This window comes from Chinchilla lanigera, unplaced genomic scaffold, assembly GCF_000276665.1.
Source record: "Chinchilla lanigera isolate Chin_1 unplaced genomic scaffold, ChiLan1.0 scaffold00037, whole genome shotgun sequence".
Lineage (NCBI taxonomy): Eukaryota > Metazoa > Chordata > Mammalia > Rodentia > Chinchillidae > Chinchilla > Chinchilla lanigera.
The window spans coordinates 11,731,347-11,754,444 of NW_004955438.1; the positions used below are offsets into that span (position 1 = coordinate 11,731,347).

Sequence of the window (23,098 nt, forward strand, 5' to 3'; positions counted from 1 at the left end):
GCTTTCAATCCAAGCCACAGAGAATTCCCATAGACAACAGTGAACAGAACACAGGTGCATAAAAAAAAAAAAAAAATCAAACAAAAAAGAAATAAGCCGTCATCAGTAAGTGACAACAAAAAAAGACACTATACAATCTGAACTGCAAGGACTGCAAATGCTGAAATCAGTAGATACAATGAAAACTTGGCACATTTAATGAAATAAAGAGGGAACTAAAGAACATTGGAATGGAAGAACAGACTGTACAAACAAAGCAGGCAGATTTTGCAAAGTACCACACAGAAGCTCTAGGGATTAAAAAATATAATCCTTGGAATTAAAAACACTGACTGCAGCTGAGAAAAAAATTAGTGAGTTAGAAGACGCATCTGAGATACTCCAAAAAATGCAGCAGAGAGACAAAGGGATGGAAACTATGGAGGAAAGGCTGGATGGAATGGAATACCCTAAAGAGAGCCCAGATAAATCCAGCTAGGGTTCCAGAGTAAAAAGAAAACTTGGGAGAGCCAATATTTGAATAGAAAATGGCTGGAAATATTCTAGTTTTGATGAAAGTTTTCCATTTGAAAAAGCCAACAAATTGCATGCAGGATAAATAAAATGAAATCCATACTTAGATACATCATTATTAAACCTTAGAGCAGTGATGGTGAACCTCTGAGAGCTTTCAATGACACAAAGAGCCCACCGCCGCTCGAGTGCTGTAAGTTTGCCACCGTCTTAAAGCATTACAAAGAAAAAGGAATAGATTTAAAAGTAGCAGAAAGAAAACATGTTACCTAAGGAGAAGTATTAGCTAATCTAAATCAAGTGAAACAGGTAGAACCACAACAACATCTCAAGGTGAGAGAAAAAAGAAATACCTGCCAACCTAGAATTTAACACTTTTCTAAAAAAGTGTGCAAAAGCTCCTGTATTCTCAGACGAAAATTCAATGGCTCCACTTCACACCCTCAGCACTGGAACTTCTTAAGAACGTTCTTCAGAGAAAAAAAGAGAAAGTGATCTAAAAAGAAAGGCCTGAGATGTGAGAAGAGATGATTAGCAAAGAAAAACGTAAGCAAGTATTGATTGGGTGACACAATAATACTAATGACTGAGTGGCTTTAAAAAAAATCAAATTAGAACAAAAGTATTAGACAAATGTAGCCTAGCATCTGGGAGGTAGAAAGAATTGAAACTAAAGCATTCCAAAGGCCCTGTATTGATCCACAAGTTAAAGATATTGATTAACTTTAAATGTTTTAAAATATTCATGTTAAAAGTTCTATGATCAACAGGAAAAGAAGAGAAACGAATGTATAACTTCCAAACCATTAAGGAGAAAGAAATGGAATGAGGAATGGGAGAGTTTCGATCAATGTAAAATAATGTTAGAAAGCAAAAGCAGTCCAGAAAAAGTAGGGCAAACAGAAATGCAAAATAAGACGGCAGAAATGAAGCCCAGTACGTCAATAAACATGGGCTAAAAATCTTCAGTTGAAAGTACACATCATTAACATGGATTTTGCAAAGGCATCTGCTGTTTATAAGAAACAAACCTAAAACAAAAGGAAACGTAAAGGTTAAACGAATGGGAAAAATGTTATCATACTGGTGCAGCAATATTAAAATGAAATGATAGATTTCAAGGCAAAAAAAATCATTGCTACAGACGAAAAGTCATTAAACATTCATAAAGGTTTAATTCACCAGGAAGACAGAACAGTTTTAAACATGCATACTTCCAATAAAATACCTTCAAAATATCTTCTCTTATAATCGAAGACTTACAAAGAGAAACAGTCAAATCCACATTGTAATGGGAGATTAATACATCACTCTCAGTATTCAATTAGTGTGTTCTCTACCATGCATACACCACACATACACACACATAAAAGATTACCATCAAGATGTGACCTAAAAGACATCCTGTACACAGAAAATGTACTAACAGTGGCAAAGGCAGATGCTTTTGAAGCACAGGTGAAATATTTTTTCAATACTGAATTGTACCAGACCATATATTATTCATACTAGACCACTTAGACTAGACAGTCATAACCTCAAATTCCAAAGAAGCCGAAGTGTGATGGCCCAGTCTTCAACCACAAAACAGTGACGTTAACCATCACTGCTGACGAGGTAGCTAAAAAATAAGAAACAACTACTGCCTGTTTGTTTGGGATATTAAAAAAATACAATTCTATAAATACCCATGGGCCAATAAAGAAATCAAGTTGAAATTTGAAAACAGTGCTTCATGGTAATGATATGAAAGATAGTGAAACTGTGGGATGCAAGTAAGCAGTGGTTTGAACATAATTATAGCCTTAAATTTTCATAGAAAAAGAAAAAAGATGAAAAAGTAAAAGTGATTTACACAAAGAAAAGTAGAAGAAAAGCAGAGAAGGAAATTAGAAATAGCAAAAAAAATCAATGAAAAATAACAAATGCAAAGTAGAGCCAATAAAAAAGATGATGAGACCTCAGGTAAACTTAAGCAAACAAATAAACAAATAAATGATATAAATGAAATAAGAAATAAAAGCAGGTCACAATTACAAATGATATTTAAAAAGATGGCAAGATATAGTCAGAATATGCCAATATATTTGAAAACCAAGGGGAAATGAACAAATTTTTAGAGTTACAAGTGGTTTTCAAAAGGAAATAAAAAAAAACATGTCATTCTATAATCATTCTATATAAATTATTATATATCATATTATTATACATAATATATAATTATTATATAAATTAAACTAGTAATTAATCATTTTACAAGGAAAACACCAGCCCCAGATTGTTTTCCAATCACATTGCATGAAATATTAGGCAAGCGATAATTCTAATTTTACATAAACTCTTTTAGAAAATCTAAGAGTGAAAGAATACTGCCCAACTCATTTTATGAGGCTAATACAGTCCTGACATTAACACCAGATGAAGACAGAACTGTAGAAATGTGTTGCATGAACAAATTCATACACAAAATATAAGCTCATCAGCTCTACTAAAATGTAAAAAATATAATGTATCATCATCATCATCTATATTCAGATATGAAAGGGTTTTTTTGATATTGGAAGATTTATAATATAATTTATCACAGTAAACAGAAAGAAAAATTTTATAGCTATCTCAAATGATGCAAACAGTTGTGATGATATTCAACAACTATACATAAGTATCACAAAAAACTAAGAATACAAGGAAATTTGACATCATTTCCCAAAACACCAGTAACAAATATCCTATCAACTATGAATCATCAACATGGCTCCCTTTAAAGTAAGAACTAACAGAAAGATTTCAATTATTATTACTTTATTTAGAGTCCTAGACTATGCAATAGGACAAGAAAAAGAAAAAAAAAAGAATTAGGAGAAACAAACCCATAGTTATTTGCACAAGATGTGCTTTTCTATAGAGGTAGACTATCAGGATTACTAGGGCAGTTTATTTAGCAAGGTTGCTGGGAAAAGTCAATGCTGAGGAGTCAGTTGTTCCATGTATCAGCAGCAAACAGAAAACACATCATCTGTGTTGGTAAAATCTATGACAGTAACAGAAAATAATGAACCTAGACTATATAGAAGAAACTGGACTCCCGATGATTAAGACCTTTAGGGAAAAAACCATAAAGTTGTAATGAGCCATACTGAAGACCTAAATAAATGCAGAAGTATACACGATCACTGATTAATAGCTTTAATATGGGGATATTAATTCTCATCAGTATGATCCACAGATTCAATACAATGCTACTCAAAAATAACAATAGGAGATACTGTCCTTTTCACCTCCCCCAGTCCTTTCCTTTCCTTTCCTTTCCTTTCCTTTCCTTTCCTTTCCTTTCCTTTCCTTTTTCCTTTCCTTTCCTTTCCTTTTTCCTTTCCTTTCCTTTCCTTTTTCCTTTCCTTTCCTTTTTCCTTTCCTTTTTCCTTTCCTTTTTCCTTTCCTTTTTCCTTTCCTTTTTCCTTTCCTTTCCTTTCCTTTCCTTTCCTTTCCTTTCCTTTCCTTTCCTTTCCTTCCTTTCTCCCTTCTTTCCCTTCTTTTTTTCTTTCTTTCTAATTCACCAAGCTGAATTTATGGGCAAAGACCCAAGAATATCGAGACACTTGAAAACAATAACAAGCTAGGAGAACCTGTGTAACCCAGGACACAGGTTTAAGATTTACCATAAAGACAGAATAATTCAGACAGTGTGGTATTGCCACAGCACAAGACAAATTTCAGACAGGACTGAGAACCCCCCAAATATAAAGAAACCTGATATATGTCACATCTGGCACTTCATGTCCGTGGGGAAAGGGAGGGCAATTTAATAAATGATGCTGGGATAACTGATTATCCCTCTGGGAAATATTTAAATGTATCTCTGATTCACACCCTGACTCTAGATGGATTCCAACTTTGTAAGTCTGTAAGACTAGTAATACATTAGCCTCATGATAGAAGTGCACTTCCTGTGACGCAGTCACAGGCAAAAACTTCTGCTTGGGTAGAGGGCCTAGGAGGAATTTCAGTGTGTGCTGTCTGACTGGTGTGCTTTCCCCCTTTTCCTCAAACCTAAACCCTTAGTATCTTCTCCTGTCCTTCTACTATGAAGCATAATTTAATACTGAGTTTTGCAATTGCTTTCAAAGGCCATGATTTCAGAAGAGAAGGCCAACAGGTATGTAGTCTTTCAAAACAAGACAAGATACAACACAATGAACAGCAAGATTGGTATCAAATTCTTCTTCAAGCACCCTAATCAGACAAGCCCGTCTAATACTGATGGTTACCAGCTTCCTACACTCTTGGTATCAAAATCTTCTCATGGGGGAAGACAAAGAAGACAGGAAATGAGAAACAGTCTTAAGCTGTGAGATCAGTTCTTCCGATAATTCCATTTTTAAAACATTTTCATTTTTATTAGTACAAATTTGCAGTACATAATGATTACATTCCCGTGGGGAGTTGGTACATGTACACAGCACGGCTTAATTCTTTTTTCATTCCTTTTCCCTGCCCTGCCTCCATCCCTTGGCCCCTTTACCTTCTGTAAAAGATCTACCTTTTTATTTCCTATTATCTATCTTCTATTTTGCCCTTTACTTATATTTTAGGTTTCTCATAAAGAGAAACCAAATAATATTTAAATGATGATTCCATCCTGACATGACCTTAAGAAATGATGTTTTTGATCTGGGGATAAAGGGAGACAGCATGGAGGACAGAGGAAGGGGAAATGAAAAGCACCAAGATGTGAGAGATGTATATGTACAAACATCCCATGATGAATTTACTACCTAGCGTAAAACACGTGCTAGCAAAATGTTCTTTATACACTGATGTTCTGATGCTGCAACGGGACCATGAATGGTCAGCTTACTTCATGTTCAGTGGAAATTTTAGTTTTCTTTTAGATCCTTAGAGATCCAAATAAAAGTAAGCAGCCTTACATGGGGATTCAGTGGAACTTTCTCACCATTTTACACCATGCCACGGTCTGGACATGTGGGCAGAGATCATCTGTCAAAGACAACTGCCTTGCCACAAATCCACACTGAGCTGAAGTCCAAGAAGTTCAAGCTAAGCCTTTTCTTGAAGCTCAGGGCTAAGCTTCTGGTGCTCAGGAAGGGGAAGATCCATGAGGGGGCGGGGTGCAGACTTGGTACATCCAGGAGGCTTTCTGTGTTACTATAAAGTATCTGCATAATGCTTACTTCATGCCAAGCACATAACTGTGTGTTCATCTTAATTCATGAGACAGGTACAGGTTTCCTTGTGAGGAGCCCATGTGTACTTGCCCAAAATCCCATAGCTACAGAATAAGGACCCAGGTTCCTGAGTTCACGGGTGTGATTTCCGGGCTCTCCTGTCATATGAACAACCTGCTTCTCATCTGTTCTCTCCCAACCAGCTGGCCAATCTGGGACATTTAATTCTTTTTTGTCACTCGAGAGGCCACATGAGACAGTCCTAAAGGTTATTGTTTTTTTTTTTGTTTTGTTTTGTTTTTCCCAGTACTGGGAATCGAACTCACGACCTTGCACTTGTCAGGCAGGCGCTGTGCCACTGAGCTAAATCCCCAGCCCCAGCCCTAAAGGTCAAAAGCGAGAATGGCTCAGGTGATGTTTCTATGACCTCTGTGTGAGAGGTGGCCCATAATGCTATGATTGTAAGAAATCTGAGTTCCTCTGTCCCAGAAAAGCCAGAAATTATCCTTCCAAGGTGGTAAGTGTTCCACTTCAGGGAATCTCTGCAGCAAGCAGCAGAAGATACAGGCATAAAACTCTACGACGTGCGAGCAGTTCTTTTGAGGATGATGTATCTTCAGTACTTTGCACTGAGGCAAATTTCAAAATTAGCAGATTTCCAGTGCCTAAGGATGGGCCAGTCTTGGAGGTTATTGAGTAAAAAGTCAACAGGGGAAAGTCAATTACACTATTGACAGATACTCTTACAGGGAGATCTCACATCATAATTATATGCAAAGGAACCCAGCAAATACAAGCTGTGTAATGATCAGCTAATAAAAGTAACACTTCATCTATGTCAATAACAGTTTCAGAGTTAAGACAAACAAACATGGCCTTTGCCACTCAGCCGGAGGGGGGAAAAGCCCTGAAAGACAAATATTTTCACTTAAGGAGAAGTGCTTAGATTCACACAGAAAACCTGTCACACAAAGGAGAGGAGGAAATTGGTCTTTAGTGGGTGCTAATGACTCTCTAAGCAGCAGCCCCTATAAATACTGGAACCCACCTCCCAACCCCGCTGCAGGAATCCCTGGGTGTGCACTGCCACGAGGTCTGGCGGATGACGGCCCGTGCTGCGCTGTTCTATTCTTCCCTGAATTGTTTGCCTTTCTACCCGATTTGAATTTAGGTTCAACGAACACGGGGCCAGATTTAAAAATTACAATGCACGTGAAAGAGCTAAACAACTTCTGCCCCAAACACTTCTTAATGGGTTTTACAGACACCAGTTCTGCCAATGCCCACTTAGCTGTGTTTCTGCTCATTTTTCTCTGCAAGCATTGCAGTGCCTATTTGCCCTACAAAAAAAGCAGGAAGAGACACCACAAGCAAATGTCCCCAGTCTTACCGAGCTTACTGACTCTCCTCCTCTAACTTCCCTTAAAACTAATGTGACAGGTGCAGAATTAATAGCCAACTTACTGCTAATGCACAGGAGCTTTCTTTGTTTTGTTTCTGCAAACATTGTGGTTGAATATTTTACCAGAACTATTTTGCTCAAAACTCCTATGAGGCTCTGGAAGGTCACTAGACTATGAATACTTTCATAGTAGATGGACACTTAGCAAACTATGCCGTTATAAGGCAACTGTCCCTCAGCCTCAAGCTCACCCTTCTCATCTGATTCACGTGCTGGCGCTGGACTGGACAATGTACACCACACTTTGCTTTACCCCTTGGCTCCACCAGCAGGGGGTGCTATAGAGACTGTGAAGGTGGTGATGGTGAAGGCGCTTGCTCTGGCCTCTGTGTTTTCTGCTTCTGCTGTCCCAGCAACGCAGCGGCATCAGCAGCAGGGGTTCATGGCTGAGGCAGCTGTGGAATCCAGTCTGGGTTTTCCAACACTCACAAGACCTCCTAAAAATATTCACCTCCTTCTCAGATGTGGGGATCCCAGGCCCCACCCCTCAGCAGAAGCCTGCGCTTTGGCTCCATGGAATCACCGTTCCAGCCTCTTCCTGCAGTTTCCTCACTTGGTTCCTCTGAAGCACTCAGAGCTCTCTCGTCACTCGCTGGTTGCCTGGTCAATGGCTTTCTGCCTGGTGAACAGTACCTTCAAGTCTCTGCTCAGTCCTTTGGTGTGGCTGCTGCCTCCTGACCGGGCCTGACTGATTCAGTCTTGCCCTGGAAACTACTCTGCAGTTTTTCACTTTGAAAGCGGCCTCACAGAGTTGCAAGAGGGGTCGGCCGAGAGGCCGCTCTGAACAGAAACAACACTGTGGCGTCTGGCTGCAGAGCTTCATCTCCTGACGAGACACCACCCGCGGGAAACCACCAGTATTTAAGCAACGCCTCGAGAGGGGACAAATCAGTGAAATTTGTGATTGTGTGTTACCATGGTGTAACAATTACAATTAGGAGGTAGCGCCTGCCCAAGGCCACTCTGGCTGTTCCTCCACCCTCTTCTAGAAGGCGTGGCTGGATGCATGGGAAATGCTAGGCTGAAAGGCACTCAAGTATGGTCAAGACAAGACCTCTGAAGTCTACATTTGGAATCTGCTCATGAAAATATACTGTTGCCCCAAGCAAAAATAGTCTCCAGTCTCCAAGTCTTCCCTATCAGAAAGGTAAACTAAGAGGTGAGGCAGGAAAGACTGTAAGAACGCAATGGAAAGCAGGGTGTGCGTGTTTCACAAAGTGAGGCAAGGGGACTGGCATTCTGGCTTCACGGGGAAAAGCTTATCATTTATGAACTCAAGAATGAAAGAGCTGAAGATAACATGAAAGACTACAGGGAAGTATAAGGAAAGGGCCCTTTCCATGCATTTTTAAAAAACATTCCCATGTCAGGTTGGAAGAAATGATACATAGTTTTATTTACAATCTATCACTATTCTCATTCCTACCAACTTCGCTCACCATCAGGTCCCAGACACCGAGCCTGATCTAAAGATTAAGTGACATAACAAAAGCAGGTAGGTTTGCCGAAAGAGTGAAAAGATAGAGCTCATGGAGAAGCGCTACATGCCTGATGTGCACAGGGAGAGTTTGATCTCATGGCTCCCTCAGGCCCAGCTAAACGGGTATTCTGCATGGTTTCCTTAGGAACAGACAACACTGTGAAAGCAAAAATGTTCTTGAGAACCAACCTGACCCCTAAGTGCAGGAGAAAGGAGGGCGGGGATGCAGTCAGAGAGACAAGAGGATTGAAAGCCTGTGCCTAGCACTGTGCTACACGTGTGAGGCATCAGTCACCTGAGTGAGTGACACCCTGCCCCCATCCTCAGCGCGCAGACTACTGAGGACACAGATGGGCACACAGCAGAATTACAGATAGGGTCACGCGTCAAAGGCCACCACTACGGCACGGGGCTGACAGGCCTCAGGAACAAGAACTCCACCTTGGGCTGGCCACTTCAGGAAGGTACTGGCAAGGGACGCTACGCAAGCTGAGGGAAATCTATGCAGAAGCAGCAGCATGAATACGATGGGCAAATACTGGCCATGTCTGATGAACAAATCCGGCTCAAGGAGAAGGGAAGCCTGAGGGGACAGGGTGAAGTGCAGAGTCATGAAGGTGGCTCTGCCGAGTGAGAAAGGCACATTTTATGAAACTGGTCTGGCAGTGGCTGACAGCAGGGAAATGGGAGGAGGCTGCCACACTGGTCCATGTGGGGGTCTGAAGCTAGAGGCAGACCATGATCTCAGGCTGGCCGTGGAGATGAGGAGGATGGAAGAATGAAATTTCCTGAGGAACAGCTCGTGTGGTCTGGCAACTGACCGGACTCTTGGAAACAGGGTGATGACACCACTTGCTATTTATAGGCCACTTACCAAAGCACATCTCACACACGATTTTGCACTGGACTTGTGCTGCAACCCACGTTTAGAGGTACACGAGTAAAGTGGATGAGGAAATGGAGGCCCAGCCACGTCAGACACAGCCCAAAGTCACAGGACCAGGAAGTGACAGGGCTGGGTCAGAGCTGGCCCTGTCAGCCTAGAATCTAACAACCCACCCATGCTCTCCTTCTATCCACTTTAATCCTGCTTAGGGAAAAGACAAAACAAAAGAAAACTCCCTCAGCTTAATTTGTCTCCGTCTCCTCATCTGCAGAGCACCAGGATAGTACGATGGCCCAAGAAGGAGAAGCTGGCATTTGGACTGGGGCGCTGAAGGTTACTTTGACTTTGTGGAACACCCGAACTGGGTTGGTCTTCACTGGCTAGAGGCTGGTCTTCTCGACCTCCTGAGGGGCCCCGGGGACAGAGCAGGGCCCGTCCCTCTATCAGGTGGGCTCTGTTCCTCAGGCTCCTCTCTTACCTCATGGCTGCCGTCATTCCAATGGGAGTGATTGGCAATGGCCGGACGCCAGGAAACAGCCCTCGGCTCAGAACCCGCGCTCCGTTTTGTATCACTCCTGGAGGAACTGTAAAAGCAGAAAGGAGAAAGACAACGCCCGTGAATCAATGGTACCAACTTCTGTCTTAAGTCAGAAACTCTGGGAGGAGTGGGGAGAGAGACTGAGGGTAGAGGAGTGGAGTAGAGGAGAAGGATGAGGGAAACCAAAGAGGTGAGAGGAAAATATGTGCACGCACACACGCAGACACACACACACACACACACACACACACACACACACATCCTAGAGAAAGGCGGGGGGAGAACAAGATTAGATAGAAAAGACAGAAAGATAGCTTGGTCAGCTAATGCAGTCCAATAGCTTACAAAGTATTGATACCTAAGGTTAAAAAAAGTGGGTTTGTAACAATAGGTTTCAATACCATTTTCTTGCATTTGTTAACCATAACCCCTTATCTTTGGTCAGAACTTCACACAGACATGGAAGGTCAGCAGGTGACCCAACAAATGCATTTTCTCATCCTTCTCAGGCCAGGGTCAGAAGGCGAGAACATTTTCCTGTTTGTCCTTCACCCAGCAAAGGAGACATACAGCCAGAAGTAACAGCGCTGTCCTAGAAATGTAGTCACATAACCACAGGCTGAGTTCAACCCTGATGGAACGTACCCATCACCAGGGCTCTCATATGGAGCAGTAAATGAATCTCACATAATAGGCCATGTGGATAAATAACTTAAATACTGAAAAATCTGAACTACATTGTGACCCTTGTCAGGAAAAATGGTGACAGTTCCATACACAGACCACATCAATTAATTAAAACTTTTGCCAAGCGTCTTCCTATGTATTAGTTGGATCAGCTGATAAGGACATGGAGTAACTATGGTTAAGTTAGAGAATTTGAGACACCGAAAGCACGACATGGTAAGAGTTATATGGGCTGTGGGTGTATAGGGGTACCTGGGAAGACTTCCTGCAAGCAGGGCCAATTACACTGGAATTCTAAGCTACAGCAGGAGCACATACAAATACCTGGATTTCATTTTTTTTTTTAAGCACAATGCATACAAGAAACTAAAAGTAGTAGGAATAGGATACATTCAGCACATAATAGTAGTAGGAATAGGATACATTTAGATGTCAGCCCATGGGACTTGGGAAAACCATTAAACGGTTTGGAAGAGGAAAGTGACCTGCACTGAAGTAGCTGACAGCCAAGATCTACGGTCAGACCACCCTGCATCTGGGTGTTATCTCTGTTAACTACCAAGCCTCTAAGGAACTCCTAAAGTAAGGTGGGAACAAAATAAAGTCTACCTCTCCAGGTACTAGGAGATTTCACTGGCTTACTAGAGGCACTTGCATTTACAACCTGTGTGTTAGCTATCAGTGTTATCATTGTCAACATCATCACTGTCCACAGAGGAATTCTCAGGGGGCTGAGCATTCTGCACTTTAGGTGAGCTGGAAACCCAGACGTATGGCATGAGACAAAAGCCGCACCAACAAGACAGGACTAGCCGTCTTCCTGGTGGCCGGGTGGCTGACTGAACAGCTCTTGTGACGCTCAACTCTCCTTGTGTGTTTTATGTCAGTCACAAACGCCCCAGCTTCCAACCCTGGACAGAGACGGAGGAGCCCTGGAGTGGAAGATGGCACATGCAAGTCATGGAGCACATGCATTTCTCCTCTCTGGCATGGCCAGGAGTCATATGCTTATGAAAGAAGAAAAGCAGCCTGAGGACAGCACCTCATCACACGGTCCTCAGCTCAGTGCCCAAACCTTCAAGCACCGGGGCACCCAACAAGGAGGGAAATGCAAAGGAAGCCAGTTCACACCAAGCCCCCTCTGGAGACTGGAACTGTGGCCGCTCCACCTAATTGAAACCTGCCAGCAAGACGCACACTGCAGTGGCCGAAGGCTTTGAGTGGAACTGCTTAGCTCAGGGGCTGGCTGGTCATGTACACCACCACCACCACCATCATAATCACCCTCCAGCATCCCACATCACCTCTCCAGTGACCTTGTTAATTACATATAATGAGGCTTAGGAGGGTCAGGACATGGGGAAATTCTATCGCTTATATTATGCTTTTTGTAATTAGCTGTGACTTTCCTTGTTAAAACATCTTCCTGATTAATGAACTGTATTCACTTTAAAGAGAATCTCATGGACACAGTGATCCCAAAGCACGGCAGAGTTCTCCCGAGCTATTTTCTGAACCCCACAAGACTTCCAGCAGGGTCCTGGGCTCCTGCTCGGAGCCCTGCAGCTTGTTCTCCAATGAGCTGCCCCGAGAGCTGTCTCTGCTATCCTGGCGCCTCCCGTGCTCCCGGGCAGCGCTCTCCATGTGGAGGTGGTAGATGTGTTTGTATTTGCTCACTGACTGCCAGAAGCCAGCTGACTGTCCCGTCTCTTCTCCTTTCTGTCCCATCCCCAAGTGTCAGGAATGTGGCTTGTGAAAAATGCATCATGGCTAGTGTAAAATAACTCTGCCTGAGAAAGGCATTCCGTGTCCATCTCCCCCTGCTTTTTACTGGATTCAGTGGGAACAGGAGTCTATTCTTCAGCCCTTGGCCTATCAGCACATCTACTCTTTCCCTTCCTTTCACTCTGTTTCCCTCAGAGCACATCAAGACACTTAAATACCAACACCTTCACAGCAAACCCGCCCCACCCAATGCACTGAAAGCAGCTAAACTCTGCCTAGCTCAATGACAACTAACTGCACAGTGAATCGCCCTCTAATTGGTTTGTGGCTCTCACCAGAAGGCGCCCAGGGCTCAAGCATCATCCTTCTTTGTAAACCAGTTAAATATGCATCTTTTATGGGAACGGAGACGCAGGGACGGAGCTTTCCAGTTGGTGGGGTAAGGTGCCAAGGACTTCAGCACCGGAGTCCCCAAGGCTCCCTGGTGATCTCTGAAGTTACAGGGTGACTCTAAACTTGCTGACTTCAGCAAGAAAGCAACACACACATAAAAACAGCCAGATCAAGCAGCACCAATCACTGCAGAGGCCCTGATCTAATAGGATAATGTGATTTGGGGAATCTTAAAAAACAACAAATAAAGGCCTGCGGCATAAGACAGACCCTCCTGCACCATCGTTTGTCTCTTAGCACGTCTCCAGCCTCCCTCTTGATTCAGAGCTCACTTGATTTTTCACTTGTAAAATTAACCCCGGAGCTCCTCCCGCTGCCTTGAGAGGGCAGCCCTGGCTAACTCTACCAGAGGCCATAAGCCGAGCAGCAGGTGACTCCTATAATCTTCCCCTTTCCGAAAGGCAGCCTTTCCACCTGCTCTCTTGGAAGCAGGCTGGGGAGAGGACCTATTTCTCGGCTGCTTGTCTTCTGCTGGGTCTGCTGAGGCTGACACATACCCCAGTTCCAGGTGGGGCATGGAACGCCAGCCTTCCTCCCCCTAGGTCCTTTTTAGTTGTTTTGTTTATTATCCAGAGTTTGCCTGTGGGAACATTCCAACCAGGGGTTATATAAGCCTTTGAAGATGAGTAATGGTGATCTGGCTTCTCCTGACTTAATAACAATTCCTCCACGGGGGTTAAAGATGACTCATTGGGCTTGTCAAAGGGGCACTGCATGGCAGGTGCCTAAAGGAGGTACCAGAAGCTGAAATCTTTCGGGGAGGGTGGGCTGGGGAATGGAACCGACTCTGAAGCATAATCCAAAGTTAGGACGATACTGAGCCAGCCATACACACCCTGCACTGACTGTTCTGAAGTAGTGTCCTAGGGAGCACGTGGGACATAATAGCTCTCCTTGCAGAATGTGTCCCACGCTGTAAACTGGCAGAGTCTGAAAAAGCTAATGTCACGTGCACTGCGGGTACTGCCAGGGGGACAAACTGTAGGAGCCGAAGTTTTCATTAGCTGCACCCCACTGCCTGACTGGAAGCGAAACATGAGTCTGAAAGGAGCGGGGCTCCAGCCCAAGCAATGCAGGGTGCATGGGGCTCCCCTGGGCCCTTCAGAGACAGAAAGAGGCTTGCGTCCAACAGCTTTCTGAATGGTTTCCTTTGCAGGACCTATTCAGCCCCAGACCTGGACAGTGCCTGGTCCACTGGCCCTGAGCTGATTCTGCAGGTGCTGAGTAAAAGAAAGGAAGAAAGGAAAAGATCTAAGTGGCTGCCACCTGGTGACCTGAAGTGGAGTGGCTACAAAGGGCAAGGACAAAGGAAAAACCTTTCAAGCCAGCCTCTAACTTCTGGGAGTGCACAGAGGCAGAGACGCCAGGTGAGCAGACGCTGCTCAGACAAGGGCATCCAGCAGCCTGAGAGGGGAAGCCAAGGAGCTACAGGAAGCATTGCACGAGGTGGCCCTGCAAACGGAGCTCACCCTCAGTCCCCGGGGAGGACACAGGCTGACTCCGAGCAGGCAGGAACCTAGAAAAGGCCTGGTAAGATCCACACCTAAACCTTCTACCCAATAATCAGGTCTCCTTTTCTAGCCTGGGACCCTACTGGCAGGGCCAGGAACGGTGGCTTAATCATCCTAGCTTTGAAGGAAAAAAATCAACACAAAGCTTTTGTAAATAAGGAGAGAAAGAGAGGTTGAAGGGAGGGTAGGGGAATGGGAAAAGAAACCAAGTTATATCATATACAGGTACAAATTCTCTATGATGAATATAATCATCCTACCTAACATGTGCCAATGAAAATCCTTCTAGTTTTGTAACGCTTCTCTCTTAAGAGGGCAAGGCAATGCCTCAAACCTCAAAGCAAGAAACACGGTGCATTGTAACAGGAAAGGAAGGTGAGCAAGGACAGCGAAGCAAGGACGCTCTGGCTGAAAGCGGGGCTCGACTGCTGGAGATGCTCACCGCGGGCTCTACTGGGAGGCTGAACATCGGCCACCTGGCTTTCCAGGTGCACACAGCAGACCCTTGATGTATCTTCACTACCTCATACGGTACTGCTCCAATCTTTAGGGGCGTTACACCCTGCCCACTGACTATGCTTGCACTTGACCTCTTGGATATTAGGCCAGCACTAGACGTCAGATGGGAAGATGAACATGAAGATGTCCCTACCCTCAGACGTCACGCTTACATCTCTCTGCTCCTGTCTATGACTTCATTTTCTGGGACTGTCACAGGCACCCTGGTTCTTTCCTTCCGGGGGGTGGGAACCCCCACCAGGCTGGGGCCTTCCTGGAGTTCTCACCAGTCGTACTAGCTTTCTCAGACAGCCTTCCCCAGTGATCCGACAGCTTCACAACGGGAACCTTAAGCTTTCCAAATTCTCAACTTCAGCCTTCCAATGTACACCGGACTGGTATATGGTGGAAGGAGAATTTTTACAGTTTGGGAGTTAGAGGGTGGAGGTGAGAACATTCACAGCGACTAACCTGTCGGCCTAGGCTAATCAGGAGCACCGCTTTTCCTTTTCCACCCGTAGCCGAGACTCCAGTAATAAGGGAATTTCACGGGAGCTGCTGAGGATCTGTGAATGCTCAATCAATCCCCTTGGCTTTTCCATCATCCCTAATTTTCCTCTTAACCTCAGCAACCAGTTCATTAGAAGTATATGTACGTTTTAAACTTAATGATCCCGATGTACAATGGCTGGGTACTGAGGAAGGCGCTCAAACCTTGCATGGCTCTGATGAAATCAGTGTTTCCACTAGGACAGGTTATGCAACTTGATTTTAGAAATCATTTCGGCCTGTAACTTGATTACAACCAGGTTGTACTTTTTCTGAGATGCCATCTAAGAATGGATGTTTTTAAGTATTTCTCTAAAAACTGAATATCATTTAAAAGCCACATTCCAGGCTAAGTGCTTGCATAGAAATGCACCAGTTACACAGGAGCTCAGCAGTGGTGTTTGCTGGGCAGACTAACATTCCAAATGCTAGCAAGCCACGATTAGCAAAGGGAGAACGAGATTCCTGCACTGTTAGGGCCAGGTAAGGGCAGCCCAGGCCGAGGATCAAGTCTCCCCAAGAATTCTTGGATATATTTCTTTAGTCTTTTAAAAGAGGAAGAAAGAAGCAACCAAATTTCCTAAAGCTATCAGCAAGGCTGGGAAAAGTGGAGGGCTACGCAGGGTGGTCTGGACCCCGCATCAGTCCACTGTGACACCTGCTGGGGGTCTGAGGATGGGTGCTTTCCCGTGGGAAACACTTTATCTCCAAATGTAGGGCATCCTCATTGCTCAGGAGGCCAAAGGAGCCTCAGAGAGCCAGAGGCCCAAATGGGCAGAGGAATTACAAAGGTGAGGACCAGTGTCCACCAATGGCGTAGTGATGCGTACTGCTTTAGGTCACCATCTCCACACCAGCATGTTTCATCAATAGACCGCAATGAATCTAGGTCCTGATGACAAGCTGGGCAGACCGTGGTAGTCTTGCTACCTGCCCACTGAACAGGGCTCTGGTTGGGTGTGGGATGTCGGCAGAGGTACAAGCTTCAAGTCTAGAAGAGGGACAGATAATCTTTACTGAAGGTCAACTTTTAATCTTTTGTGAAGGAAAACTTTCTAAAACGACATTGGTCTAGCTCTAAAGATGCAAAAAGGCATCAGACGGAAAAGAAATGAAGTCCAGGTAGGAAAAAAATGATCTCCAACTTGACGCTACTCCATGGCCAACAGAAGCTGAAGGAGGAACTCCACTTAGCTAAGTCAGCCAGGCCTTTCTCTCTGTGACAGTCTAAAAGGCTGTTTAAGATGACACAAGGAGGTGTCACGGTTTCATTTCAAGGCTAGTATAAGCCTAAGCACGCCAGACTTTCCAAAACAGCAGCCTCACATTAGTAAGATCCAGAAAGGAAAGAAATTTCTGAAGATTAGTACTGCTAGGCTCCATTATGGTTAAATGACTGGATTAAGAGCCTCTTCCACAAGCTCAGAGGAACAATTTTTGCAGGAGAAAGGAAGATCTTTCCATTGGGGTCATTATGAGGTTTGTTTTTCTGTCCCCAAGTTGTAAGCCCTAAAATTGTATCAGAACTTTCTCATCTCAGAAACGCATCTATGCACTCATTCATATAATCGCATGGATGCACGTTTAAATGCATATGTAGTTTTTAAGGTAACGCTACAAGGGGAAGTCTACGTTAGCATTAGTTTGCCTATGGCCTGGTATATGAGCAAGAAGGTTAAGTCCACAAACTATGGTGCTGTAGGCTATAGAAATATCTACTCACAACCTGCTTGTATCTCAGGGGGAGTATTCAAAAGCATCATGGCACTGGCAGCATCAATGTCAGGATCTGGAAAAATCAACCAATAAATAACATTATTTACAACAGGGCTGGTGTGTGTGTGTGTGTGTGTGTGTGTGTGTGTGTTTTCCCCCTGCAAGTTACAGATCATGAATAGGTACAATAGAGAAAAAAAAAAATCTAAGGACTGACTAGATGAGCTATCCTAAAGGTGTTTGTCTTACTATTAGGAGGATGTGAAAGGAAGAAAAGCACTTTAGAGTGAGATTCAAGGGGCGTGTTAGTAAGTTTTCTCTGTCAGGTGAGCATGAGTTCTTCCGTTTTGTGGATGCTGTGACTGCACAGTATGTTGCCGCTAAGTTGCTGACCTACACGCCCCCTTGGCTCTCACCCTTGGGTGAGGAGTAGAAGAGGTGGTGACAAGAGGAAGTTCAGCCGCCTGAATCTTTAATGAAATGGGGAAAGCTCACAGCCCCAAGAAGAGAAGCATTAAATATACCTGCACTGAGTGAGATACAAACAAGACATTTGGTCACTTCCATTTGTCAGCAGAATGCAAATTATATTTTATGAGGTTATGTGCGGCAGTAGAGAGGGTAAAGGCATCTAAAGAAGACTTAAAATATAAAGAAAAAAATTAAAGTTCTGATATTGAGGGCACAGTATTTGCTTCCATATCTATGATTGCTTTTAATATGGACCCCCCCAAAATACTCATCACTTCATTGCTATAATTCTTAATAGGTTTCTGAATCCTTCCTGATCCACCAGTTGACAGATGGCAGGTTATATAGAGACAGAGAAAAATATTATCCTTTTATAACTAAATTCATTTTCCTCTGAGAAACAGCAGTGCTGCTGCTATGGAAATGAAGGTCACCATGGCAACAGTAAACAACCCCCAAGAATGGTCACTGAATAGGCTGAAAAGAACATCTGCCCCAGCACAGCGTCCCAGCTGCCCTGGGGCGAAATTCGCTAATAGTGCCGTGATGCCGCGTGACAGAAGCTGCCGCCTGTGCCCTGTCCAAATAAATGAAGTGTGCAATTGAAGTCGACATCAAAATGCCTGCCCTTGCAGATTACTGCCTCTGTGTCCGTTCAGCCCAGTGACTAATGACGAGGGAGAAGGGGCTCGCGCTTGTCAGTTTTTGTACAAATTACATACCAAAAAATTCAATTTACTACTAATGGCTCCATGGCACTTTATTTGGGGTATTATGTGAAAAAATTACTTTTTTACTGTTTAAAAAGTACATTTTTCATACTTTATATGTGTAGTTTAATTCCAAGGGAGTAATGTGATGTGGTATAAAGGCCCACAAGCGATTAATAATATAGATGATGCTGGTTTCAGAAGACAATGTCTCAAAAAAGGAAAAAAAAAAAAAAAAAAAGGAAACGAACTTTACTCTGCAGGCCTTTTTCTATTACGCCTGCAGGAGGCCTGTTACATACACTCCATAATGCAGTAAAAGTTTATTTTAATAAGTGCACTGTAGCAGAACCAGGTACATTAATTTATGTTGCAACTCTCGGGGTGAAATTCCTACAACAGTCATCCCTCCCCACTGGTATTTATATATGCTAGTTGTATGAGTAACCGAACAGCTTCAGGTTCTACTCACTGCTGCCAGGGTCCACTGCCTCTAGCCCTCTCATCTCCCTACAGGGCGTGTTGCCAGGAACAGGATTCGGAGTCTCAGCGTTTTCACTGGTAGTTACCACTGGTACCAAGAGGCAAGCTCCCAGCCTTCCCGCGCCTACTCCTCCTTTTGGGAAAGGACCCTTTTCTTTCTCAGGGAGGAGCCAAGAAACACACAGTTTCTTCTCAGGAAGAAAAGGTTCTCTGCCATCTTTAAGAATGCAAATGTGACCTGAGGTTGAATGTTTGCTGGGTTAAGAGGAAACACAGGTAAGAAGTCAGCGGTCCTTTCCTCCTGGATTTGCTAGCAAATGAAAGAAAATGCTGTACTCTTGGAAGAGAGAGTAGAGCTCAGGAGGAAGTCTAGGGGCAACAGATAAATGGTATAATGCAGAAAGAGAGCCTTCAAAGGAAAGTGCACCAGCAGCATTCCCACAGGGGAAGCTAAGCTTTGGGAATTACTCTAGAATAATGCACCCCACCCCTTGCCACCATGATGCCCACCCAAGCCAACAAACACACGAAGTGAGCAAGCATAGAACACCAAAGGACAGGTTCCCCATCTTTCCTTCTAACCAGAGTTGTCATGCCTGATGCCTGAGGGAACGCATGCTGGCCCCGTGGCATTCTGGGTAAGGGTAACACACATCTCTCTCATGACCTCACTCATAACGCATTCCTATATTTCCACTCTCCCTTTCCAAAGGATCAGCTCCTAAGCACAGAATGGAAAGGAGGGCTAGGAAGGGGACACATGGCAAGCGAACTGGCAAACAAACCTGCCACGTGATCACGCACACTAACGCCCTACCATGCCAGCCCTTCCCCAGACATCCAGTGAGTGCAACTTTTTAAATATCAACTTTATTGCGGGATGATTTCCACAACATAAAATACACTCACTTGAAATGCAAATTAAAGCATCGAGACACCATCTTACTTCAGAAAGGATGGCTATCATCAAGACATCAAATATTAACAAAGCCTGGTGAGGGTATGGGGAAAAGGAAACTCTTTCACACTGTTGGTGAGGATGTAAACTAGCACAACCACTCCGGAGATCAGTATGGAGATTCCGCAGAAAACTACAAATAGAAATTCCCTTTGACCCAGCTATTCCTCTTCTAGGTATCTTTCCCCAAAGAGTCAAAGTCATCACTTTACTGGAATACATGCATAGCCAAGTTTGGAAATGGCCTATATTACCATGAAGAGATGAATGGAAAAGGAAAAGGTGGTATTTATACACAATTTACTACTTTGCCATAAAGAAAGATAAACTGGAAGCATTCGTAGGTACATGGATACAACTTGAGACCATGATATTAAGAGAAATAAATCAGAAGCACAAGCTTATATATTGCCTGGTTTCCCTTAAAGAGAAACTCTTGGTCTCTGTCCCTGTCTGTCTGTCTGTCTCTCTCTGTATATATAGAAGATAGGTAAATAGAAAGTAGGGAGATTGTTTTCAAATGGAGAGAGGAATGAGATGGAGAAAGAGGAGAGGGTTAGGTTTAGGGAAGGGGGATGGGAAAAAAACTGAAGGGGGAAAATGATGACAACAGAGCTTTTGCAAATGGGAAGGGGATCAAGAGCTGGAAGGAACACAAATGGAGGACAGGGGCAGGAGATGAAAAAATGAATTGATATATTATGTACATGAACCAATTTCCCACGATAAATGTAATCACTGTATACTGCAAACATATACTAATAAAAATAAAATATACTCATTTGAAGTATAGAGTTTGATGAGTTCTGACCAATTTTATAATAGTGTTACCATCACCCTCGTCAAAATGAAAAGCACAACTAAGAAATACATTTCCACCACTCCAAAGTTCCCGGGCAAACCACTGCATACGTACCTATTCCTGCCCTGGGCAACCCCTGCTTCGCTTTCTGTTATTCACCCATGATGCAGTGTCAGTAGTTCGTTCTTTAGAGCTATTCTTGAGTAGTACTCCACTGAATGGATAAATTACAATTTGTTTATCTATTCACCAGTCAATTGACATTTGACTTGTTTCCAGTTTTGGATATAATAGGGGGAAAAAGGCTGCTGTGAACTGTTGTACCAGTTTTCTGGGAGATGTTTTCATTTTCCTTCAGTAAGTGCTGGTAAAAGTATGTGTAACTTCATAGGAAATTGTGAAACCATTCTCCAAAGAACATGTGCCAATCATGAGCGCTGCCTGTTGCATAGTTTTGCCAACATTGAAACCGTCAGTGTCTAAACAAATTTTAGACACCTGTGCCAGGTGTGGTAGTGCACACCCATAATCCCAGCACTTGGTCTGGGAGACTGAGCAGAAGAGTAAGTGTGAGACCCACCTGCACAGGTTAGTGAGACTTTCTCTCAAAATAAAACGTGAAAAAGGTTGAGGAGACTGGACATGTTACTTAGTGTGAAGGCCAACTTCAATTCCTAGTACCAATATAAAAAAATTAGACATCTAGTGGTATATCATTGTATTTTATAATTTGCACTGCCCTAGTAACAGATGACGTTGAGCATCTTTTCATGAACTTGTTGGCCATCTGTATGCCTTCTTCTGGGAAAAGCTTGTTCAAGCCCTTTGCCCATTTTCTAATTGGCTGTCCAACTTAATAGTCAGCTGTAAGACTTCTTTAAATATTCTGAATATAATTCTATTATGACATACATATTTTTTTCTCAGCCCTTGGCTTATTTATTTAGTTTCTTAGTAGTATATTTCAATAAATAGAAGTCTTCAATTTTTAGGAAGTCCAGGTTATGAATGTGTTCTTTTATAGCTCAGTGCTTTTGCATCCTAAGAAACTATAGCCTACCCCAAGTTTGCAAAGACTTCTTGCAAAGTGGCATCTCTTTTGCTTTCATTTGTTAATGCTATCTGGGTTCAATATCCACATTTACAGGTAAATGAAAATGGAAGTAATCAACCAAACCTCTTTCCCCATCCAGTAAGCTAAGCACAGCCCTCCTGGATACACAGATCAATACTAGAAGGATCCTCTTTGGCTCCTGGTGTGAACACCAGGCAGCCCAAGAGAAGCCTTTTCTTCCATGGGAAAGCATTCTAAAATCGCTGCTAGAATGTCTGACATGGCTTTACCCTTGTCCCACCCTGTGGCCCTAGATGGGTGCAGTCAATCTCCTTTTCTTCCTCTCTAAAGAGAAGAGCTGCTGTAGTGCTTATTCTTATATATTACTAAAAGTCGAAGTTTTCCTCCTATTTTAATACTTGTAAAAATAATGCACGATCAATATTTTTTTAAAAACCTACTAGTTGGACATAATTTGAGAAATAAATGCCTTCTCCATAAATCCACTCCTAGATTAATTCTTTTTCTGTACATGTGGCTAGAAACTGCCTACGTAAAAACAAGCATTTGGGGCTAGGGATTTAGCTCAGAGGCACAGCCCCTGCCTAGCAAGTGCAAGGTCGTGAGTTCGATTACCAGTACCAGAAAACAAACAAACAAAAAAACAAGCATTTATGTATATTCAGAGATACCTACATACATCTATTTACGTTCAGGTATACGAATCTGTTTTTAGAAACAGGTTTGCAGTGGTCCCCCCTTAGCTGAAGTTGGCTTTCTACGGTATCAGTTACCCACAGGTTGAAGTACTAAGTGGACAGTTTTCAAAATAAATATTTCATGATTTTTATTATAGTATAACTGTTCTATTTTGTTATTAATCTCTTGCTGAGCTTAATTTATAAGTTAAGGTTTAGAATAAGTAGGCATGCATATGGGAAAAGACACAGTAGATATAGTTTCATACTATCTGTGGTTTCAGGTATCCCCTGGGGGTCTTGGGAGCCACCCTCTGTAGACAATGAGAAGGGGAAATTACTGTATCTGCAAAATATTTTCTGCAACTTAAAAAACTTTTTCACTTTATAACATATCCTGGCAACCTTTCATATTAGTATACATAAACTAAAGTCTTTCTAGACTGATTTTTTTTTTCCTAGATAAAAACACACCTCACTGTACCACCACTCTCTTTGGACAGTACATTACTGGGAAGGCAGGACCATAGCAGCTGTGCTGCCTGGAACCTGTGTCCACGCAGTGTTCCACCCCACAGATCCTGGGCTCGTGCAGAGGCTTGGCTTCCTCATCAAGACCACACCCTCACCATTGTGTCCCCTCCTCATGCCTTCCTAAGAAAGGTATAACCCCCCTCCCTCCCTTGGGCCACACCCACTGTCGGGTAATAGCTATTCTTCC

General features: G+C 43.3%; 1 protein-coding gene across 4 annotated transcripts in view; it reads right to left on the reverse strand.

Annotated features, from left to right (window-relative positions):
• Positions 1 to 23,098, reverse strand: part of Foxn3 (forkhead box N3) — a 405,623-nt gene that overhangs the window by 10,784 nt on the left and 371,741 nt on the right. For 2 of the 4 annotated variants that reach the window (XM_005390271.2, XM_005390270.2), the window contains exons 5-6: positions 17,209 to 17,274; positions 10,003 to 10,108 (exon numbers count right to left, since the gene is read on the reverse strand). In XM_005390271.2, coding sequence (XP_005390328.1) covers positions 10,003 to 10,108; positions 17,209 to 17,274 — 172 coding nt within the window. The remainder of the gene's footprint in view (positions 1 to 10,002; positions 10,109 to 17,208; positions 17,275 to 23,098) is intronic. The other 2 variants (XM_013517169.1, XM_005390273.2) reach the window with 2 other exon arrangements.